We start from the raw sequence: 21,354 nt of genomic DNA, 5'->3' as shown, positions 1-21,354 counted from the left end.
GTAAAACATAAATTTTTTATTTTAATTTTTTTTTTACAAAATTACTGAATTTATTTTTTGAATTTTTTGTATTCCCTGTACACTTATTTTTTATGATTTTTTTTTTATTAATTTTATTATATTTAATAAATTTTTACTGAAATTTTTTCTATAAAATAAAAATTGAAAATAAATAAAAAATATTTAACACTCAAAAATTGCCCCCCCCATTTTCAAAAATTTTGGACTTTATTTTTAATTTTCATTTGGAGCGGCCTTAAACGATTTTCTTAAATTTCTATTTTGCGAAATTGTCCTTTTCTAAATTTTCTTTGAATTTTGATTTAATTTTATAGTAAAAAATTTTAAATATCAAAATCTAAATTTAATCAAAAATTAAAATTGATTTAAAATTTTCAATTTGTATAAAATGTCGTAAATTTTAATTTTAATAAACAAATTCATTCATTTTTTAAATTGAAAAATTCCAAAAATTTTTAATTTTGTATTGCCCCCATATTTAAATGACGCAAATTTCCAAACTTTTTTCTTAAATTTCTTTTTTTCAAATTTCTATTTTACGACATTGTTTTTCCTCAATTTTCTTTGAATTTTGACTTAATTGTAAGTCAAAAATTTTAAACTAAACCTTAAAAATCTAAGTTTCATCTAAAATTAACGAGAATTAAAATTAATTTAATATAAAAAATCATCGTTTAACGTTCAAAAAACGTCAAAAATAAGATAAAATTGAATAATTTTTAAAAAAGAAAATTGAAAAACGATTTCTTTTTACAAAAATTACTGAAAATTGCATGAAAAAATTTTTAAAAATTATAATAATAGACTTAAAACGATCATTGATAATATTTGGTGCATGTGACTTTATTTTTTAGTTTCTTTTAGAAGGGGTTTAAAAACATTTTAAGTTAAATTTAAAAATAAAAAATTTTGATTCCCTTGAAAATTAAGCAGTACTTCTTTTAAATAACTTGGAACAAAAAAATAATAAAATTTAAAAAAAAGAAAAAACGGTCTTTTTAGAGTATTTTAGATTATGTGATATAACGTAAAAAATAAATAAAAAATAAATAAATAAAATAAACGAGCCTTCAAAACAATCTCCTGAAAGATTGATTTGTTGAAAAAATATTTATTTTACCTCATTTTTATCAAAACTTGAAAAATAACTTGAACAAAATAATTCTTTTTAAGATGTTTTTTGTGTGAATTTGTGAAAAATTCCCTGAAAAATTGAAAAAATCTCAAAATTTACCGATATTTGAAATTGCCACACCTGCTAATTCAAACCATACACCAGCACACAATTAAATTTCATTCGCATTACGCAATGGGATTATAACAAGTCATAAACAATGAAATCGAGCACAAAAAATCCTTAAAAATCGTCAAGTAAGAGCTGTGAAACCCTTCTTAGATGTTGTATTGCTGTTTAAACGTAGTGCTCGTGGTAGATTCCTAGCAATCCGTTGTTATTTCTGTGTGTCTGTCCATTCTAGCGAAGTAGAATCACTTTCAAAGTTTCTTTCCTTGCACTGTATTTTGTTCCAGAAAGTCATCAAGATACTGCGAAAACTAAAATTCCTCCACAAAAAACCCAAAAAGGCCGCTAACCGTATGGAAGCCAACACGAACTTGAGCAAAGTGCTCAATCCGAGGCCGGTGCTGTCGGGCATGCTGCTGAAATATACAAATTATGTCAAAGGTTGAGATTTTTTTTATTTTTTCTTGTGAATTTTTAATTAATTCTTTTTTTGCACAGGATACCAAATGCGTTATTTCACGGTCGACGCAACACAAGGCGTGTTAAGTTACTATTTGTGCGAGGGACCTGACGAGAATCCGCAACCTGTGATATCGAATCCGCCGCGTGGACAAATTTTCCTCGAATCCGCGATAATTTGTCCGAGCGAGGATTCCCGCACATTCCTCATCAACTGCGCCAACGGTGAGATAATCAAGTTACGGGCGCCCGATTCGCGGATGCGACAAGAATGGGTCGACGGTTTGCGATCAATTGTGCAAAGTCATTCGCAGGCATTGAGCTTGGCGACGTCCCAAAGCCCAATTTCCGTGCGAGATTCACTTGCGGCCTTCGATGCCTTGGATGCGTGTCGCCAACAACTGCAACAAACGGAGACGTGCAACGCAAATCTCATCAAAGCAATTGAAAATTTGGGCATGGAACCGAGTGTGACGACAACTAGTTCAACGACGACGACACCGACGGCAGCGGAAGCAATTACAACGACAGCCACGAGCACGACAACGGCCGTTGCAGGGGCAGAAGGGATGCCGCAAGGTGACGCAGCACCACAAATTTCCGCTACAGACCCGGATTTACTGATGCTCAAGGCGCTATCGGCAACAACGACGACCGTTTTGTTCCAGGCACTCGGTTTGCTGCAGAAATTCAACGAATTCACGGACATGGAGGCCATTTGATACGAGCGGAAGAAACGAGAGTAACGGGCGTACCTCACACAAGTACTTGAACTTTAACGGTTTTCTCACAATTGAAGCCAAATTTTAAAAAATACAAAGCCATATCTAAAGAATATGAACAAAAATAGCTTAAACCGTCAAAATTCGCTAAAAACAACAAAAAATGGAACAATTTCTTAAAATTTTGATCTACTTATAAAGGCATTTATAGCTAATAGCAACAGAAAAGGACAGCGCTTATAAAATTTTTAAAAATATTTCACACTAAAAAACAGTTTTATATCAAAAGTCACTTCAGAAAAACTTCAATTTAAAGAAAACTCAAAATCATCGAAGCATTTTGAGCTTTTTTGATATTGAAATTTTACTCAAGTGACCTCACACTTACACACATTCACACAAAAAGTCGAATTTTCAGGATAAAAAAAATAAGAAACGTTCAGTATTTCAGCTTTTCATAAACAAAATTAAAGAAAAATTTAAATTTGAACAGAGAACCTACGAGTTCAAAGAATTTTTTTGACAGTAAAAAATGAGAAATTATTGATTTTTAACCATTTTTAGTCAAATTATCGAATTTAAATGTTAAATTCTTACGAGAAATTAACTAAAAATTGATTAAAAAAAATAATTTCTTGATTTTTTTACTGTCAAAATAAATTTTTGGACTTTTCAGGTAATTAATTGCAATATTGACACACGATAATAATAATAAAAAGAGAAATTATATTATAAAAATGAGGATTTTTTACAATTCTTCATGTTCCACCTTCTTAACGGGATCTTTTTTCTCCTTCGGAAAAGCCCAAAATGTCGATGGGAAGCCTTTTGCGTCGCGTTCCCGCTTCACAAAGGCCGAAAATGACGAAATGCAGTTCCCGATAAAGTGATTTGACATTCCCAGAATTGCTAGATCGACATGCGGATTATCTTCCGGTAATTTTACTGCCGTGATTCCCATTCGCTTGAGATTTTTGTTCAAATCTTCCAGCAAGTGGTTGTTATCGGACGCCACAAAAATGGATTTTATCTCGTTATTTTTGTTCAATTCCTTGAATGTCTTAATTTGTCGCTTTATTTGACGAATTACTGTCTCTTTCGAAGGCATACAGAGCTCCGGATATAAATTTCCTTTTTCATTGCGGTACCCGAGACATTGTGGAGACGAGAATAAGTTCTTTGTTTGTGTGACATGATCGCATGCCTTCACCCAATCCATGCCGTTTCGCAAGTGAATGCCGATAAAAGCTCCCTTTGGAAGGGATTTTGCGATAAAATCTTTTGCTTTTTGCTCAATGGCGTCACTCCACTTGAGAAATTCATGCAAATGTCGGTTCTCGTCTTGCACCGGAAAACTTGCGGGAGCTCCCGTAAATGCTAAAACAGGAAATTTATCCGCTGGATATTTTTCAGCCCATTTTTCGGTCATTTTTTGGTGATGCACGTCGTACGTTAATGGTCCGAAGAACTCCGAACTTGCAAAATCCACGCCATAATTATCCCAAAACGGTCCAAACGGGTTTCCGTCCTTGGCATTGCAACCTTTTCCGGATTTTCCATCCAAACCGACACGTTCGGAGTAACAAAAGGAGATTCTTTTGTCGGCGGGCCACACTTCCGGAGCAATTTCCCGCATAAATCGTTCCATGGTGACAACACGATGAAATTTCAGCAGAGGTTCCACCTTGAAATACGTATCGAAGGGAATTTGCTTTGAACGGACCTCGCCACGGCGATATTCATTCCATGCTGGTAACACAAGAGTTCGATTGAGATCATGGGCGAAACCTAAAGCGCCGAGAAAATGGTCTGCTTGGTTGCCAAAACGACCTATTTTGCAAAGGTATTGTTAGAAAAAGCAAAAATTTCAATAAAATGAGATTTACCCATGCAAGGACAATACACAATGTACCCATTTTCATCGATTGCTTCACTGGCCACGGACAAATTCGCCAATAAAACTGACAAAAGGAATGTGCTAAAGACTAATTTTTCCATTTTAAGTACTTTATAACTCCATTTAACGCGTTAAATGGGCGGATATCGATCAAGCAACTTCTTTTTTGTTGTCGCTCGTTCGCCGGTTTCTTGTTTACATCCCAGTGGCGTCCCCTGGCGGAGAAATTTCCCTCAGAAAAACGTAAATAAACAAGAGCGAAAAGCATTTCCTCGGTAAAAATTCGTAAATTTTCACACATATTGCTGAAAAATATGTTAAATAAGTCCCTTTGAGCGCCAAGGAAGTGAAGAAGATTCAAGGAAAAGTCAAGTTTTGGAAGGAAACCAAGGAAATTATCAGAAACCGGCAACATGTTTTCAATTTGCAAGCAAACACATCCCGCTACAGGCATTGAACACTCGATAACATGCCATTTCTTCAACAATGTCGAAGAATCTTTGGTCACAGCGGGTGCTAACATCCTCAAAGTGTACCGAATGCGACCGGATGTCGATCCCTCAACGAGCAACGAGAAGTATTCAGGTACGATTTCAATGCCGCAACTCCTAGAGGTTATTTTTTAACATTTTTTTTTACTTTTAGACCTTCGTCCGCCCAACATGCGATTGGAATGTCTCGCCACCTATACTCTATTTGGCAACGTAATGTCCTTGCAATCCGTTTCTCTGACGGGATCTCCTCGCGATGCCCTGCTAATCAGCTTTTCCGATGCCAAATTGTCCGTTGTGCAACACGACCCGGACACGTACGAGCTAAAAACCCTCAGTTTGCATTATTTCGAGGAAGAGGACATCCGCGGCGGATGGACCGGCAATTATCACATCCCAATTGTGCGAGTTGATCCCGACAACAGATGCGCTGTGATGCTGGTTTATGGCAGGAAACTCGTGGTGTTGCCGTTTCGCAAGGACACCGGCTTAGATGAGATTGAAATTACGGACGTGAAACCGATGAAAAAGACTCCGACGGCAATTATCACGAAAACGCCCATTTTAGCGTCGTATATCATCACGTTGAAGGACCTGGATGAGCGAATTGATAATGTCATCGATATCCAATTCTTGCATGGGTATTATGAACCAACGTTGCTGGTGTTGTACGAGCCTGTTAGAACGTTCCCGGGTCGAATCGCCGTTCGACAGGATTCTTGCATGATGGTCGCTTTGTCGTTGAATATCCAACAAAGAGTGCATCCGGTAATCTGGAGTGTCCAAAATTTGCCGTTCGATTGCTTCAAAGCGATTCCTTTGAAAAAACCGATTAACGGATGTCTCGTAATGGCCAACAATGCGTTGATTTATTTGAACCAAAGTGTCCCCCCATATGGAGTGAGTTTGAATAGTATTGCCGATCACAGCACGGCTTTCCCGCTAAAACCTCAAGATGGCGTCAAAATAAGCTTGGATTGCGCTCAAGTGGAGTTTATTGATAATGACAAGTTGGTTCTGTCCCTCAATAATGGCGAGTTGTACGTTTTGACGCTTTGTGCCGATTCAATGAGAAGTGTGAGAAGTTTCCATTTCAGCAAGGCAGCTTCCAGTGTCTTGACTTGTTGCATCTGCGTCTGCCAGGAAGAGTATCTTTTCTTGGGATCACGTCTCGGAAACAGTCTTTTGCTGCATTTCAAGGAAAAAGACGAAAGTACCGTCATCACAATCGACGACACCGATGGCATCGACAAAGAAATCGTGAAACGCCCGCGACTCGAGCAAGAAGAATTCGAAGTGTACGGCACCGGACAAAAAACTTCCGTGCAACTTACGAGTTATGTGTTCGAAGTTTGTGACAGTTTACTAAATATCGGTCCATTATCACACATGGCAGTCGGTTTGAGGATGATCGCCGACGAACATGCCGAAGACACTCCCGAGGAATCTTACGAAAATATCCACTTGGAGATCCTAGCGGCATCGGGACATGCCAAAAACGGCGCCTTAACCGTTCTTCAGAGCTCGTTGAAGCCCCAATCCATCACGAGTTTCGATGTTTCGGGGTCTCTGGATGTCTGGACTGTCGTTGATGAGTCCGTAAAACGACCGGAAAATGGCGAATCGAGTCACGCTTTCATGATTTTGACGCAGGACAACTCGACGATGGTGCTGCAAACGGGACAGGAGATCAACGAGATACAAAATACGGGATTTGCGTGTAATTTGCCGACAATTCACGTGGGAAATGTCGGAAATAATCGATATATCGTGCAAGTGACGACGAAATCCGTTAGATTGCTGCAAGGAACGCGGATAATTCAAAATATTCCGATTGATGTGGGATTTCCGGTGACAAGTTGTTCCATTGCGGATCCCTATGTTTGTATCCGGACCCAAAATGGTCAAGTTATAACGTTGGCGTTGCGTGACACGAAGGGCATGAGTCGGTTAGCTGTCAATAAAAACACAATTTCAAGTTCGCCACCGATTATTGGCATGTGTTGCTATAAAGATGTGTCCGGACTGTTCACTACGAAGATGGATCACAACAACGACTTCAAAAATGCATATTCCTCGGGCTTTGGAGCGATGAAAAGTGAAAAAGTGCTACTCATCGATGATGAAGAAGACTTGTTATACGGCGAATCGGGCAACGCGATGAAGATGAATAGCATGGCAGACATGGTCATTAAAGCAACTATCAAAAATTCTGATTGGTGGCGTCGATTAATGCAAGTTTTCAAGCCAACTTATTGGGTTTTTGTGACTCGCGACAACGGAAATATGGAAATTTACTCGATGCCGGACCTGAAATTGACTTATTTAGTCAACAACGTCGGAAACGGGAATCATTTTCTCGCAGATTCGATGGAATTTGTCCCAATTATTGCGCAAACGAAGAAAGAACCTGGTGTGGCAGCAGAACCTCAAGCCCCACAAGCGCCAATAAATTATAATAACGTGCCCGTGCAGGAAAGTACGATGCCACGAGAGATTTTTGTCGTCGGTTTGGGACATTGTGGGTCGAGACCGTTGCTTTTCATCCGTTTGGACAACCAAATTCTCGTTTACGGCGTTTATCGGTACGGAAAAGGACATCTAAAGATCCGTTTTGTCAAAATTAATCACGATATGTTGTACTACGAAGCACCAAAAAGTACCGTGGAAGATCTCACAGATGACGACACCTTTAAAACATCGAAGAAAAATGTCATGAAATTCAGATTTTTCAATAATGTCGCCAATATGAGTGGTTTGGCGATTTGTGGTGAACAATCGTATTTCGTATTTATGACGGCAAGAGGTGAACTTCGAACGCATCGCTTGTACGCGAACAATCCAATGCGAACATTTGCAGCTTTTAACAACATCAACTGTCCAAATGGGTTCATTTACTTTGATGACTCGAACACACTTCAAATTTCGATCCTTCCGACGTATCTCACCTACGACTCGCACTGGCCCATTCGGAAAATTCCCATGAGATGCACGCCAGGTCACGTGGTTTATCATAACGAGCATAAAGTTTACTGCGTTTGCTTGAATCATCAAGAAGTTAGTAACAAATATTTCCGATTTAATGGCGAGGATAAGGAATCGACGGAGGAAAATAAGGGAGAACGATTTGTGTATCCGACCGTGGATAAATTCGAAATTGTTCTTGTGTCGCCGGAGACGTGGGAAATTGTGCCAGAAACGAATATTGATCTCGATGAGTGGGAACACGTGATTAGCTTGAAAAATGTCAGTTTGGCGTACGAAGGCGCGTTGTCGGGATTGAAGGAATATATTGCTGTTGGCACAAATTATACTTATAGTGAGGATATTACGTCACGTGGAAGGGTAAGAATTTTCGAATTTTCATAAAATTTAATGAATTATCGATTAAAATTGCTCAAAAATTAAAAAAAAGAAAACTTTAATTTTTATGACATTTCTTCAAAATAATAAAAGTTCAAAGAATTTTGCAAAATAAAATTTTTGACAAATCAAAATAAAATTGAAAAATTTACTTAAAGTTTTCAATTAAATTTTGTAATTTTTTTAACTCGATTTTTTATTTTAAAATAATTTTTAATATTTTTTATTTTTTTTAAACCCCATTGGCTAAATGCTCTAAATTTTTTTCGATGTTTTTATCCCAAAAGATTTTTTTCAAAATGGGGGAGCAAAATAAAGAAAAGTTTTTGAAATACTTTTTCATACAAAATGACAAAATTTCAACAAATTTTGGCCCTTATGAATTTTTTAGTAGTTTTAAATAAATACCATTATATTGAGATTTGATAATTTAAAATTGATCTCAAAGTATTTCAAGTTAAAAATTTAAACAAAAAAAAATTCTTAAAAATAATTGTCAAAAATTTTTGAAAAATAATTTTTTTGAAAATATTTTTTGAGAACAAATTTCATGTTAAATTTTGTTTTTCAATACAAAATTCTTGAAAATTGAAAATAATTTTGAAAATTCCTTGAAAATATTTTGAAAAAGACCAAAAACGGTCAATTTTGATGAAATTTTTACCTCTTTTTTTATTTTATTGGAAATCAAAATAATTATTGAAAAAGTGAAAATTCCACAAAACTTATAAAATCTTAATTTAAAATTTAAAAAAAATTATAGAAAAAATTCAAAATAAATATTCTAAAATAAAAGAATATCGAGTTAAAAAAAGTTTTAAAAAATTAATTAAAAATTTTAATAAAATTTTGGACTAAAAAAAAATAAGGAAAATTTTTCTTCAAATTTAATATCTAACATAATTTTGAAATTTTTATTCCATTTAGATTTTACTGTACGACATCATCGAAGTCGTTCCGGAGCCTGGAAAGCCGATGACTAAATTCAAGTTCAAAGAAGTCCTTTCAAAAGATCAAAAAGGTCCTGTTTCCGCCATCACTCACGTTTTGGGATTACTTGTTTGCGCTGTTGGACAAAAGGTGAGTCCGAAATTACTCTAAAAAAATATTTTTTAATAAAATTCTTTGGTTTTTAGATTTATTTGTTCCAACTGAAAGACAACGACATCAGTGGCGTGGCATTTATCGATGCGAATATTTACATTCACGAAATGGTTTCCGTCAAATCGCTCATTCTCGTCGCCGACATGTACCAATCCATTAGTATTTTACGTTTCCAAGAGGAATACCGAACACTTTCTGTCGTTTCACGTGATTTTAATCGTTTAAACGTCTATGGCATCGAATTTGCAGTCGATAACAACAATTTAGGATTTATTGCGACAGACGATCAAGCGAACATTTTGATATACATGTACCAACCGGAATCGAGAGAATCCTTCGGTGGCCAGAAATTAATCAAAAAGGCGGATTATCATTTGGGACAAAAAATTAATGCCATGTTCCGTGTGCAGTGTGACTTCCGCGAGATGGACGAGAACAAGAGGAATTACAATTACGACGGCAAACACGTGACAATTTTCTCCACGCTCGACGGCGGCTTGGGATATCTCGTGCCGCTGCCCGAAAAAACCTACCGACGACTTTTCATGTTGCAAAATGTCTTGGTGACACACATTCCGCATCTCGGGGGTCTCAATCCGAAAGCGTATCGCACAATTCGGACGATGAAAAAAGGCTTGAACAATCCCGCGAGATGCATCGTTGACGGGGAGCTCGTGTGGCACTTTAACAACTTGCCGGCGCACGAAAAACACGAAGTTGCGAAGAAAATTGGCACAAAAGTCGACGAAATTTTAGGGGATTTGCTCGAACTCAATAGTGTGACGTCATTATTTTAAGGAATACAAAATACCTACACTTTTATTGTACAATCAATCATTTAAGAAAACCCTAATCGTTAGAATAAAACCGAATCTTATCTCTAGGTAAAATTTTTTTAAGTTACTGCGCGACACCAAACTGTCCAAAGTCTTGCATGCTCGTACTGGCGATGGATTGCTGCGGCGCCTGTTGCCCGTGGATTGGTGGTGGCGGATCTCCCGTGTACCAATTGATCAAACGGTGCTCCGATTGCTGGTTTATCGCGCGATATTGGTCGTTGAGTAAGTTTTGCGAGAACGAAAGGTGTTTTTTGTACGCATCTTCTTCGTTTGTGCGCTCTTTCTGGATCATGTAGAGCTCCTTGCAGATCGCCGTGCCCCAAAGTTGCACATTAATATCGGGAATTTTGGATGCCAGCTGCAGCGCGGGCGTCACCATGTTCATACTTTCGCGGAAATTTCCGATGCTGAGGAAAACGTGCGACAGCAGCACCAACGAACACGACGTCAGTCGATTCAGGTCCTCGGCATTCGCCATTTTCAGCGTTTCCCGCAGAAATCTCTTGGCTTCGTGAATGGAATTCTTGTGAAAAGCGTTGAGGCCTTGCACGTAGTAAAAACTCCCAATTAACGCTTGACTATTGTTCGATTGACTCGCAGACGTGTCCGACTGCACTTGTTGCAAAAGTTGCTGTAATTCCTGTTCGCGGTGCGTTCGCAAGTAAACGATTGCCAAATTGAGGTTTGCGAAGAGTTTCAAGTCGCGTTCTTGCGTTTCCTGAATGCAGATCTGGAATTGCTTTTCGGCGTTGTTGAAGAAGGAAATTGACATGGCGTACAGTCCGAGGAGGCAATGCAGTTGCGGGGAATGCCGTCGAAGGATGGATTTGTTCGAGAGACACACATCTTTTGCTAGACCGATTTCCTGAATGGCGAGTGATTTGTTGCCCATCACGAGACGACACATGATGATGTGTTCCAGCAAGATGATTTGAAAGACAGCCAGAATTGGTTTGTTATCTTGCGCTGAAATAAAAAAAAAAAAGATTTTTAAGAATATTTTTAGAAAAAAAGTTTTTTTGACAGTAAAAGTTTTTTACGATTTCTTAAGGCCGCTCCAAATTTTTTTCGAACTTTTTGTCCCAATAACTTTTTTCAAAATGGGGAGGGGCCAAAAAAATAAAAAAAAAAGTTTTGAAATACTTTTTCATTTTTTTAACAATTTTATTTGAGTTATTTTTATGAAATTTTAATTTAAAATAATTTTAAAAAAAATTTGAAAAAAAATTTAAAAATAACTGTCAAAAAATTTTAAAAATATTTTTTTTTGAAAAAAAATTTAAAAATTGAAATTTTTTAAAAAATTTTAGAATATTCTTTGAAAAAATATGAAAAAAGACCAAAAAACGGTCAATTTTGATGAAATTTTCAACTTTTTTTTTTATTTTGCCCCATTGGATTTTCGACTTTTGAAATGGGGCATGGGACAAAAAATTCAAAAAAAATTTGGAGCGGCCTAAATAAAAAAACTTTTGTATGATTTTTTGATTTCCTTGAAAATTTGAAATTTCGTCAAAAAAATGTTTAACGGTTAATTTTTGAACTGACAACTGTCAAATTTTAATTAAATTTGAAATTTCAGAGCTTTTTAGAACCAAAAATGCAAAAAATTAGAAAAACTTAGAATCAAAAAATTTAAAATTTTCTCTCTAGATATTATTTTTTCTTAATTTTACAAATTTCATTTCAAACTGTAAGTTTTTTAAAATGACAGGTGTCAAAATTTTAAGAAAATATCATTTTTTTTACTTCAAAGTTTTTTCGAGTTTAAATTATGCAAAGTTAAAATATGCAACTTAGTTCTAAAATAGTTCTAAAAATTTAAAAGTGATAAAAACTTGAATTTTTGTCAAAATAATTTTAAATTTTAGAGATATTTAGATCAAAAAGTTTAAAATCATATTTTTTTTATGGATTTTAAGATTTAAATTTTTCTTAATATTTAAAATTTCATTCAAAAAAAATTAAACTGTCAATTTTTTGAAGTGACAAACGTAAAAAATTTCATTAAAATATAAATTTCTGAGCTTTTTTCATTTAAAAATTTTAAATATTATGAAAAAAAAATCACAAAAATTCAAAAAGCTTGAAATTTTTTTTTGAAAAAACTCCGATTTTTATAATTTTTACTGTCAAAATCACTTTAAAAAATTGTGAAAAAACTTACATTTTAGGAACTCGATATGATTGAGGGCCTTTTCCGTATACTTTTGCGCCTTGTCCATGTACCCTGCCATCATCGAATGCCACACAGTGACTAAATACACAAGCACGATATTCAAGTCTTTCGGTAGCCACATAAAGCACTCCATCGGCGCCTGTCCAAAAATCTGCTCGTCCGAAGGCCAATTCGGTGCCATAATCGTCTGAATGCTCTGTTGCAGCTGCTTTAAACTACTTTTCACTGTCTTCACTTGACCCGTCTGGAGATAATGCAGCACTTGCAGCGTGAGGAAAAACAACTTGAGATGCTCCTTCAGGTGAATATTCTGAATGGAATTGTCGATAATGAGTACGGCCTGATTCAGCGTCGCATGCACCTCCTGTATCTTCCGCTCGATCATGAGAATCATCGCTCGACTCAGCAGGAAGAGCGTCTTGAGGTAGGCCGTGCTCGTGTCGTCGCACGTATCGACTCCGACAGCTAGCAACGTTGCTGCCGGCGAGTATTCCTTATCGTTTGCATGGATTTGCGCCAGCTGAAACAGCAGCTTGCAGTGCCACTGCACATTATGTTGACTCAGTTCGAGTGCTTTTCGCAGCACGACTTTCGCGGCGCCACTTTGATCTTCCTGCAGGTACAGCGACGAGAGGAGCGTCGCAATTTCGAATTTGTCGTCAAATTGACTGAGATTTTCCGCAATGTGCCAGCCCTTTTCGAGGTGACTCTTGGCGAGATCCGTGTTTTTCGTGTAGTTCATGAGAATTTGGCCGAGCTGGAAGTGTGTGCGGGCTTCCATCTTCAGCGGAGGCGAAAAGGTAAACAATGCCTGCAGACACTGGATCGCTTGCCGAATATTCGGCGGATTTGCGGTGCGGAAGTATTCGGCGAGGCCCAGCAAGGCGACGTAGCATCGATCTTGCTGCGAAGACATTTTTGGGGCACTAAAATTCAGTTAAATCCTGGAATTTACGCGAAAAACCCGAGGAGCGATGCAATAGTAAACAGATATTCGCAATTTGCCTTCACGCTAATTCGATACAAACAATTGTAGTTCCTCGTTTTCTCACCAGAGGGACACTTTTCCATGACTTTTCAATGATTTTGCGATTTTCATGAAAATTATTAGGAAAATATCAGGAAAAAATGAAAAATTTCATGTAGACATAGGATTTTTATTTGAAAATTTAACAAGTGGAAGTCAGAATCTACGTACGAGACTCTCCTTCCTCTACGTCGCGGGCTCTTATTACAAAGTCTTCGAAGATATTTTACATTTTACAAGAATTTCTTTACTTTCTGTACCACATTTGCAAGGTCTTCATGCGTTTCACCTTCTTTTGGAGCTGCAAGACGCCGTACATGAGAGCTTCGCACGTTGGCGGGCATCCAGGCACATAGATGTCGACCGGGATAATTCTGTCGCATCCACGCACCACGGAATACGAGTAATGATAGTATCCGCCTCCATTTGCACAACTTCCCATCGAGATGACCCATCGGGGTTCGGGCATTTGATCGTAAACCTTGCGCAAAGCTGGAGCCATTTTGTTCGTCAGTGTTCCAGCAACGATGATAACGTCAGCTTGACGCGGAGATGCACGGAAAACGACACCATATCTGTCCATATCGTACTAAAAAACACAAAATTTTATCATTTTTCGTCATTTTCAACGAGAAAAATTGAAATTTTTTAAATGAAAAACCTTACCCGAGGAGCAGCGATATGCATCATCTCGACGGCACAGCACGCCAAACCGAAAGTCAAGGGCCAAATGGAGCCCTTACGACCCCAATTGAGTAAATCGTCCAAACGAGCAACGGCCCATTCCCCCAAAGTCGCTTGTTTCGATCCGAATGGCGAATAACCGGGCTTCGGAAGAGGATTTTCTGGATTCACCACAGGCAAAGTCTTCTCGCCTCGCGTTTGTTGATGCTTTTGTCCGACTCCGGCGAGTGCTAACGTACCCTTGCGCAAACCCACCGACGACAGTTGCAAATTTCTGGCAATTGAAGAAGCTAACATCCTGAAATCCTGCTAAAAAGTCGCAAAATCGAGTTTCGTGTGTGTATTTTTTTTTGCTTCTTCAAATTTTTACATAACAAGTCGACCTGTCAAATGGGAGTTGCCAACGTCAAAAGACATGAAAAAAGCTAAATTCAAAAAATTTTACACTTGAACGTTGAAAATGTATTGAAACAAGAAGAAATTTGTTTAAAAAAATTACAATTGTAAGTTTAAGACGTTCAACGGGAATTGCCCAGTGCCGCATTTGTAAAAGTTATGTGCTCTCCAAACGACGGTACGTTCCCCAGTGACACGATCCGAGAGCAATTCAATGCCCGGAATGTTGATAATTTCATCGGGAAAGTACATCGAGGTACCGAGTTTCATGTATTTCAGGTGAATCATGCGAGCGAGGAGGAATTTCACGAATCTCTCGTCGAACTGCGTGCAGTTTTCGAAGAAAATCACTTCGAGATTCGGACATCCGTCGGCAAGAGCTTCAATTCCGGTGGCGGTTATTTCTTCCAAACCTGTCATAGCGATCCGTTTCAATCCCGTGATCTTTGAAATACCGTCAATGAAGGTGGCATCCGTGATATAATCGAGTGGATAGAGCAAAACTGTCCGGAGTTTCTTCAAATTTCCGATGGAAAAGTTTTCGTGACGTTTTTTGATAATCGTGAAATTTTCGTTTTTCGTAAAAGTTCCTGTAAATCCGTCGTCTGTGAGTTCCTTGCAATTGTTTGCACCCAAAACTTCCAAATTTGTGAGGTGATGGAAGATTAAACGCATCGCTTGGTCGTTGAGACCTTCCTCGACATTCACATTCAGCTCGAGACGTGTGACGTTCGGGAAAATAATCGTCATGTACATGACACATTTGATGCACAAAACGCGATGTGCGTAATGATTGGAGGCGCCATTGATGACGAGATGCTTCATTTTGGGATTTATAGCGGGTTTTTTAAACGGCAAATCTTGTGATTGACGATGGAATAGATGATGCGAGCGATCGAAGGTGTGAACGTTCAAATTTAGGACACGCAGCTCCAGAAGATGATTGAAAATCGTCAAATCCTTTAAAGGACGAGTAACTTTGACATTGATGAAACGCAAACGAGGCAAGGTTTGGACGATAATTCCTAAATTGGCGGGCGTTATTTCCATCGGTTGTGTGGGAACGTCATCTGAAAAGGGAAATTAGGATGAAAAATTATTCGAGGAAAAAGTAAAATCGTATTTTAATGAAGTTTTTTATGAATTTTTTTAAAATTATTTTTTGACTTTTCTACAATTTTTCGAGTTTTTCATTTTTTTTCGATTATGTCAAGATTTTTTTTTTTCGATTTTTTCGCGTTTTCTCAGATTTTTGATGATTTTTCTCAGTTTCTTTTTAAAATAATTTAATTTTTTTCCGAAATTTGCCTCGATTTCTAATTTTCCACCAATTTTCGTATTTTTCAAAATTTTGCTGCGTTTTAAATTTTTTTTTTAAATTTTTATTTTTTCGTAGTTGATGGTTTCGAAAGTTTATCTTTAATATTATAAATTTATTTATTTTTTTTTTCTAAAAAAATAATTTTCCAAATTTTTCTTGGTGGTTTTCTTCATTTTCCGAAATTTACAAAAATTTTCAAGTTTTTAAAAATTTCCGAATTTTTATAATGTTTTGATTAATTTTTTAAGGTTCTCCGATTTTTTCCTAGTTTTTCAAAGTTTTTGTCGAATTTTTCTCATTTTTTCATATTTTTTAACAAATTTTCAGCAATTTTCAAGATTTTTTCTAAATTTTTTCCGATCATTTTAATTTCCTTGGTTTTGAAATACAAATAATTTTTTTTGATTTTTAGAAATTTTCACTTACTTTTCGGCACAGGACCCAACGTCGTAAAAGTACTCGAGAATTTATGGAAAAATTGGTACAAAAAGTTGTTGCTCAGGTCATATGCGAGATTTAGGGAAAAACTTTCCAACTCCAAAGCCCGAATTCGTTGCAACTGCGTCAAAAATTCCTTCTTATTCAGGGGAACTTCTTGCTGCGCATCAATCGAACATAAATTCAGGAACAAATGACGCAACGTACTCGCATGCTCTTTAATTATTTGCAAAATCACAAACCAGTCGGCGGCTTTTTTGCCGTCTTGCTGCAAAAACGCCGTTGTGTACTTGATATCGACATACAAGGACTCCAAATGCTTCATTGGCGTAACGAGCGACAGGAATTGCTCGGCTGTGACATCGCGCGCGATTAATCGAAATTCTCGAACATTTTCCAACGCTTTTAATACTTTTTCACCATTTTGTCGCTGAAAAACTGTATTTCCGTTCATAAACTCCGTTTGGAAGCTCCAACAAATTTCCAAAGATCTCAATTTTTGCATGTTTTCCAGAATATCAGCAAGACGCCCAGCCGAAAATGCATATTTTTCGTACTTTTTCTTCAGAACAAAGTGTCTGATGACGAGATCCTCGAGCGTCTCCCCGATTTTGGCGAAAAACTGATCAACAGTTCCCAGGTGAATGCCACCGCTAAGGACCAGGCGAGTGTATGGAATCGTAGAATGACGAAAATAGCTGAGAGGAGGCTCGAGATCGTCCAAAAGGACGTTTCCAAAGTTGAGTGAAAGTACTCCCGTGTTGCGGGGATTTCGGTAAACGGCATTGAACCACGATTTGTTTACCATTCCGGCTTCATGTTGATCCAAAACGCTCAGTTGCTCTAAAATTTTCACAAGGGACTGCAAAAAAAATTCAAGTTTTTAGAAGGAAACGACAAAAAAATTAAAAATATTTTACGGTATGCGGGATGAAATCGATTGTAGCTCGACAGTTCTCCTCCATTTTACACGAAAAAATGAATTAATAGACAATTAATTAACAATTAATCGGACAATTTGTAAAAAAACACGCGGATTTCTTATCGCACGAACTGACTGAATAACGGGAATTTAAATTTTTGAACTTCAAAAGTGACAATTACGTTTCGGATGTCAAAATCAGCTGTCACAACAAAAATAAAAACTCTGAACTCAGGACTTTTTTGCATTAATTTCATTAAATTTCCATCATGACCGACTTTGAGTGGCCTTGGGAATACAATTTTCCTCCATTTTTCACGTAAGTCCTTCAAATTTCACAGAAATTCTATCTAAACTCCCATTTTTTGCAGTATTCAACCACACACGAAAACCCGAGAGCGTCAATTACTCACCTGGTGCTCGCTTGTCCTCAAGTATTACAAACACAAGAACCTGGCGGTGCTAAATTTCGGCGAAGAAAGTGAATTATTTGCGAACGAAGCGATAAATCGCAAGTTATCGAACGATGGGAAGCTGCAAGTGTTGGAGGAATTGGAGAAAACAAAGAACGCTGTGCCGCTGGACAAGAAAAAGACGCAGTGGGAAGTTTATTGGCATACATTGGATGAATGGGCGAACTTGATTCACAATTGGGTTGTCGCGAATGGACAGACAAACACGATTTTTACGCTGTTTGACTTGACAAATGGCGATAGCACGCAAGGCGAAGAGTTCTACGGGCTAGACGAAAGGGTATTAACAAAAGCCTTAAAGGTGCTGGAAGGCCGAGGAAAATGTGTCGTATTCGAAAACAATGAAGGCGTCAAGTTTTTATAAGAAAACATTTGAAAATCAATAAATTATTGTTTATATTTTATGAATTTTTGTCTCTTTGGTTGATATTGACCTTGAAAATGCTTCAAAAAATTTTGAAGTTAAATTTTTAGCTCAAATTTTTAAGATTTTCTACAATTTTAGAGAAAAAATTGTAATATTTGCTAATATTTTTGACATTTTCTGAAAAATTCTTGAAAAAATTGTCAAAAAATTAAACGTTCCCGAAATTCAAGCAATTTCAAGTCACAAAAATTACTCAGTAAACAACTAGATGTCTCCATAACGACATTGATGACCATTTACAAAAACTATATAGACATGCACACGGTTGGTATGTAGTAAAAAAAATGTGAGTAAGTAACAAATTCACGAGCAAAATTTAATATCATGATGTGTATAATTGACTGATAAGATAATTTTCTGCCTATTTTTTAGTTTCTACCACACACAGGTACTCCAATATTTGATCGTTGGTACTTCTCTTCCCTTGTGTGTTTAATTTTCGTGTTTGCTGAAGAGACGTTACTTTCATTGCGCCGCGAGTGATCAGACCCAAGTGAGCTAAATATTCGCTAATCGCGATGAATAATATTAACAATAAGTCAACATTGTGACAACGAGAAAAAAAAACAGACTTGAACATTTTTTTTATATATGGTCAGCGACGAGCGTCAAGTGTACAAGCCTATAAGGTCTACTTAATAATTCGAAATACAAACATTCGTAGTATTGATTGTGACTTACCTGCGACAGTTGTGTATGTTTTTTTCATATCAACAAATTAAAAAATTTTTTTCGCGAAATTTTGGTGGGGGAATGACACTAAAGCGCATTTTTCTTGCTACGAATTGACAGGAGCTGAAATGATTGACAGACCATCAGGGAAACTAAAAAATATTCTAAAATAAAAAAAAATTAAATTTAAAAGAATTACATTCGAGCTAAAACAATAAAAACTTTAATTTTTCACGTTTCAAATTTTTAGAGAATTCAGAAAAAATTAAATATAAAATTTTTTTAGAAAATTTTAAAAAAGTTAAAAAAAAATTCAGCTCTTATGAAGAGCTAAAATGCAAAAATTTAAGAAAAAACTGTCTTTAAAGATTTTTAAGTTTTTGGTTAAAATTACTAAAACTGACAAATTCTGATAAAAACTGAAAAAAATACGGAAGAGCTGAAATCAATTTATTTGACCTAAAAACAAAGAAAAATATTATTTTAAGACATTTTTAATTGATTAGGGACTAAAAATTACTCAGAATATAAAAAATTAGCTAAAAAGTGACAAATATTAAAAATTTAAAAAAAATCTGAAAAAAATTTGAAATTTGAAGAACTTGCAATTTTTTTTTCAGATTTATTTAAGATTCTGAAATTAATTTATAAAGCTACAATTCGAGTTTTAAGGATTCTACTTTAATAAAAAAAATCATTTTAAGAGTTAATTTTTGTTAAAATTTTGAAAAATTAGGAAATTAAAAAAAACCCGAAAAAACTCTAACTGGACTAATACGTAAGAAAAATCTAAAAACCTAATAAAAAATTCACGGACAGACATAAAAACCATTCCGTAGCGCATTTTCCTCACTCCACACACGAAACGCGCCAAAATCTTGCAAGTGTTGGTGCAGAATAAACATAAAGGGGTACTAATTGAGAGACAAATAAACTTTAAAGGCAACATAAACAATCAAATCTGTGTTCGCGTCGCGTTGAAAAAGCCAAAATAAACATTTTTACATCCAAAATTCGTTAATTAACTCGCATCTCAACCCTTTTCTTTGGGCAAATGTGCGAAGCAACAACAGCTGAAAAGTGCCTTAGTTCATCTCACGAGCGCGACGATAATTATTGAAAAAAAAATGATTCATAGTTAAAAAAGTTTTTGTGATATTACACGTTTCCGGAGCAAGAATATTTTGTGAAAAAATATTAAAAAAGTGCATTTTCGTTTATATTGACAGTAAAATATATAAACAATGTGAAGAAAATTTCTGAAAGTCTTATCAGAAGCAAGTGTAAAAATCATGTCTAAATTTGTCGTAGTCGCATTTTAACATTGAAACGCAATGAGCAACGCGATAGTGTGTGTATTTATTGATATGGACATGAATGAATTCATTATTATTATGTGATATATGATACAATCAAGTCTCGTCTCAGCTGTTTTTTTTATTTCAAGTGTACGCACGATCGAATTTTTATTTATTTTTTTTTATTTATTCGAATCAAAGAGCAATGAACAAATCAACGAGCAAACAAAGTCCCAAAAAATCCACGATGCTCGGCAGCAAAAAGAAGAAATCTGTCGATGGATCGGTGGTTGCGAAAGAAAACAACAACAACAACAATAGCAGCGCGAAAAGTGAGAGTGCCGCACGCATAAGAGAAAAGAACAAAGTTAAGGTCGACAAGTTGCATGCAGCGAAAGAGCAGCCAGTGCCACCGGTTAAACTTGAACGTGCAAAAACTTTCGTGTTCGGCAACAAGTTGAACCGCGTTATAAATAAACTCACCGGAAGTCGTGAGTCACTGAACAAAATAGATAAAAATTTACCTGCAGAACCAAATCCGTTTAACCTCAAACGCAGTCATACCCTCTCGGCCATCAGTATTACGAAGCGAAATAATCGCAAATCCATCCGCGAGCCAATTTTAGAAGAACTCAAAGAAGATGCCATTCTCGAGCACGAACCCGTCACCGAACAACCCACACCAAAGCCCGTCAGAAAACGCTCATCCGTCTTTGAACCGCCTCCGTTTAAGCGTTCTGGTAGTTTCATCGACCGCCTAAAAAATCGCTTGAGTATCACCGGAAGTGGAAAAAACTCAACGCCCCAGTCGAATTTGGCGCGCAATTCGTGGTCCGCTTCCCTCCAAAGTTTGCAACAAATTGACACGATGGTCAAATACGATGATCTCACGTTCGTCGATTACGATTTATTTAACACATATGAGCAACGCATCGAGCAACAACTCAACAGTTTGAATGCCAGTCAGACGGATTTGAACAGCGGCATGGGAAAACGTTATCCGAGCTCGAGTTCGTTGAAAAGTATTGACTCGACGAACTCCACGGTGCGGATGAGACCCAAAAAGCGGATAAGTTTCAACATGAACACGATGAATGAGGAGGAATTGAAGTTGCATCGACAGAGTTTGGATTCGAGAATTGTGCGAGAGGCGGAGAAAAGACGCGGAAGTGGCGAGCAGTTCAGGAATGAAGAGGAATATTACAGATTTCTCAAGGAATCGTTGAAAAATGAGCAGGAAGAGGAAAGTGTTGATGAAGTGGATTGCGGAATTCAGTTGGGGCAGCAAGAAAATGTTAATGGAGATGCGAAGCGGAAGGAAAAGAGTCGAACAAAGTCGCTGCCATGCATTTCGGAGACAACGGAACATAAGGTAAGT

General features: G+C 36.7%; 8 protein-coding genes across 11 annotated transcripts in view; 4 read left to right on the top strand and 4 right to left on the bottom strand.

Annotated features, from left to right (window-relative positions):
• The first annotated feature begins 1,328 nt into the window (after window positions 1–1,328).
• LOC134827498 (oxysterol-binding protein-related protein 11) lies at window positions 1,329–3,167 on the top strand. Of its 3 annotated transcripts, XM_063840168.1 has the most exons (4): window positions 1,350–1,450; window positions 1,552–1,705; window positions 1,763–2,487; window positions 3,122–3,167. In XM_063840168.1, the coding sequence occupies exons 1-3, from the start codon at window positions 1,418–1,420 to the stop codon at window positions 2,443–2,445; spliced, it is 870 nt and encodes a 289-aa protein (XP_063696238.1). In that variant the 5' UTR covers window positions 1,350–1,417; the 3' UTR covers window positions 2,446–2,487; window positions 3,122–3,167. The 3 variants fall into 3 exon arrangements, with proteins under 3 accessions (XP_063696239.1, XP_063696238.1, XP_063696237.1); XM_063840169.1 differs by lacking the exon at window positions 3,122–3,167 and having other exon boundaries at window positions 1,329–1,392; window positions 1,763–3,069; XM_063840167.1 differs by lacking the exon at window positions 3,122–3,167 and having other exon boundaries at window positions 1,763–3,070.
• LOC134827494 (GDP-fucose protein O-fucosyltransferase 1) lies at window positions 3,111–4,522 on the bottom strand. The gene is made up of 2 exons (XM_063840166.1): window positions 4,332–4,522; window positions 3,111–4,275 (listed from the first exon to the last, which is right to left on the bottom strand). The coding sequence occupies exons 1-2, from the start codon at window positions 4,441–4,443 to the stop codon at window positions 3,194–3,196; spliced, it is 1,194 nt and encodes a 397-aa protein (XP_063696236.1). The 5' UTR covers window positions 4,444–4,522; the 3' UTR covers window positions 3,111–3,193.
• Window positions 4,523–4,598: 76 nt separating this feature from the next.
• LOC134827492 (cleavage and polyadenylation specificity factor subunit 1) lies at window positions 4,599–10,183 on the top strand. Its single transcript, XM_063840164.1, has 4 exons — window positions 4,599–4,927; window positions 4,988–8,178; window positions 9,124–9,276; window positions 9,333–10,183. The coding sequence occupies exons 1-4, from the start codon at window positions 4,756–4,758 to the stop codon at window positions 10,095–10,097; spliced, it is 4,281 nt and encodes a 1,426-aa protein (XP_063696234.1). The 5' UTR covers window positions 4,599–4,755; the 3' UTR covers window positions 10,098–10,183.
• On the bottom strand, window positions 10,095–13,305 carry LOC134827493 (MAU2 chromatid cohesion factor homolog). Its single transcript, XM_063840165.1, has 2 exons — window positions 12,307–13,305; window positions 10,095–11,105 (listed from the first exon to the last, which is right to left on the bottom strand). Exons 1-2 carry the CDS (start codon window positions 13,232–13,234, stop codon window positions 10,201–10,203), a joined length of 1,833 nt encoding a protein of 610 aa, XP_063696235.1. The 5' UTR covers window positions 13,235–13,305; the 3' UTR covers window positions 10,095–10,200.
• A 149-nt stretch (window positions 13,306–13,454) lies between these two features.
• Window positions 13,455–14,422, bottom strand: LOC134828187 (NADH-quinone oxidoreductase subunit B 2-like). The gene is made up of 2 exons (XM_063841190.1): window positions 14,012–14,422; window positions 13,455–13,934 (listed from the first exon to the last, which is right to left on the bottom strand). The coding sequence occupies exons 1-2, from the start codon at window positions 14,324–14,326 to the stop codon at window positions 13,593–13,595; spliced, it is 657 nt and encodes a 218-aa protein (XP_063697260.1). The 5' UTR covers window positions 14,327–14,422; the 3' UTR covers window positions 13,455–13,592.
• A 33-nt stretch (window positions 14,423–14,455) lies between these two features.
• Window positions 14,456–17,244, bottom strand: LOC134828186 (uncharacterized). The gene is made up of 3 exons (XM_063841189.1): window positions 17,105–17,244; window positions 16,173–17,046; window positions 14,456–15,495 (listed from the first exon to the last, which is right to left on the bottom strand). The coding sequence occupies exons 1-3, from the start codon at window positions 17,147–17,149 to the stop codon at window positions 14,525–14,527; spliced, it is 1,890 nt and encodes a 629-aa protein (XP_063697259.1). The 5' UTR covers window positions 17,150–17,244; the 3' UTR covers window positions 14,456–14,524.
• A 40-nt stretch (window positions 17,245–17,284) lies between these two features.
• LOC134838171 (vacuolar protein-sorting-associated protein 25) lies at window positions 17,285–17,987 on the top strand. The gene is made up of 2 exons (XM_063853644.1): window positions 17,285–17,425; window positions 17,478–17,987. Exons 1-2 carry the CDS (start codon window positions 17,376–17,378, stop codon window positions 17,941–17,943), a joined length of 516 nt encoding a protein of 171 aa, XP_063709714.1. The 5' UTR covers window positions 17,285–17,375; the 3' UTR covers window positions 17,944–17,987.
• A 1,616-nt stretch (window positions 17,988–19,603) lies between these two features.
• The window catches only part of LOC134830094 (uncharacterized), a 52,872-nt gene continuing 51,121 nt past the window's right edge, over window positions 19,604–21,354 (top strand). For both annotated transcript variants that reach the window (XM_063843475.1, XM_063843466.1), the window contains exon 1: window positions 19,604–21,348. In XM_063843475.1, coding sequence (XP_063699545.1) covers window positions 20,182–21,348 — 1,167 coding nt within the window. In that variant the 5' untranslated portion in view covers window positions 19,604–20,181. The remainder of the gene's footprint in view (window positions 21,349–21,354) is intronic.

The sequence above is a fragment of the Culicoides brevitarsis genome, chromosome 1 (assembly GCF_036172545.1).
Source record: "Culicoides brevitarsis isolate CSIRO-B50_1 chromosome 1, AGI_CSIRO_Cbre_v1, whole genome shotgun sequence".
Taxonomy (NCBI): domain Eukaryota; kingdom Metazoa; phylum Arthropoda; class Insecta; order Diptera; family Ceratopogonidae; genus Culicoides; species Culicoides brevitarsis.
Note: the sequence above shows the minus strand (reverse complement) of the source record. Positions and strands in the feature narration are given on the sequence as shown.

Bases quoted from the DNA above. Each gene is read 5' to 3' on its own strand.
- LOC134827498 (XM_063840168.1), top strand. From the start codon at position 1,418: ATGTTGTATTGCTGTTTAAACGTAGTGCTCGTG. The intron at 1,451-1,551 runs GTAGATTCCTAG...ATTTTGTTCCAG, and splicing joins GTTTAAACGTAGTGCTCGTG to AAAGTCATCAAGATACTGCG. The intron at 1,706-1,762 runs GTTGAGATTTTT...TTTTTTGCACAG, and splicing joins ATATACAAATTATGTCAAAG to GATACCAAATGCGTTATTTC.
- LOC134827494 (XM_063840166.1), bottom strand. From the start codon at position 4,443: ATGGAAAAATTAGTCTTTAGCACATTCCTTTTGTCAGTTTTATTGGCG. The intron at 4,276-4,331 runs GTAAATCTCATT...TTTGCAAAATAG, and splicing joins TGTGTATTGTCCTTGCATGG to GTCGTTTTGGCAACCAAGCA.
- LOC134827492 (XM_063840164.1), top strand. From the start codon at position 4,756: ATGTTTTCAATTTGCAAGCAAACACATCCCGCTACAGGCATTGAACAC. The intron at 4,928-4,987 runs GTACGATTTCAA...TTTTACTTTTAG, and splicing joins GAGCAACGAGAAGTATTCAG to ACCTTCGTCCGCCCAACATG. The intron at 9,277-9,332 runs GTGAGTCCGAAA...TTTGGTTTTTAG, and splicing joins TTTGCGCTGTTGGACAAAAG to ATTTATTTGTTCCAACTGAA.
- LOC134827493 (XM_063840165.1), bottom strand. From the start codon at position 13,234: ATGTCTTCGCAGCAAGATCGATGCTACGTCGCCTTGCTGGGCCTCGCC. The intron at 11,106-12,306 runs GTAAGTTTTTTC...TTTTTATTTCAG, and splicing joins TCATATCGAGTTCCTAAAAT to CGCAAGATAACAAACCAATT.
- LOC134828187 (XM_063841190.1), bottom strand. From the start codon at position 14,326: ATGTTAGCTTCTTCAATTGCCAGAAATTTGCAACTGTCGTCGGTGGGT. The intron at 13,935-14,011 runs GTAAGGTTTTTC...TGTGTTTTTTAG, and splicing joins TGCATATCGCTGCTCCTCGG to TACGATATGGACAGATATGG.
- LOC134828186 (XM_063841189.1), bottom strand. From the start codon at position 17,149: ATGGAGGAGAACTGTCGAGCTACAATCGATTTCATCCCGCATACC. The intron at 17,047-17,104 runs GTAAAATATTTT...TTTTTTTTGCAG, and splicing joins TCGATTTCATCCCGCATACC to TCCCTTGTGAAAATTTTAGA. The intron at 15,496-16,172 runs GTAAGTGAAAAT...TTCCCTTTTCAG, and splicing joins GTTGGGTCCTGTGCCGAAAA to ATGACGTTCCCACACAACCG.
- LOC134838171 (XM_063853644.1), top strand. From the start codon at position 17,376: ATGACCGACTTTGAGTGGCCTTGGGAATACAATTTTCCTCCATTTTTC. The intron at 17,426-17,477 runs GTAAGTCCTTCA...CATTTTTTGCAG, and splicing joins AATTTTCCTCCATTTTTCAC to TATTCAACCACACACGAAAA.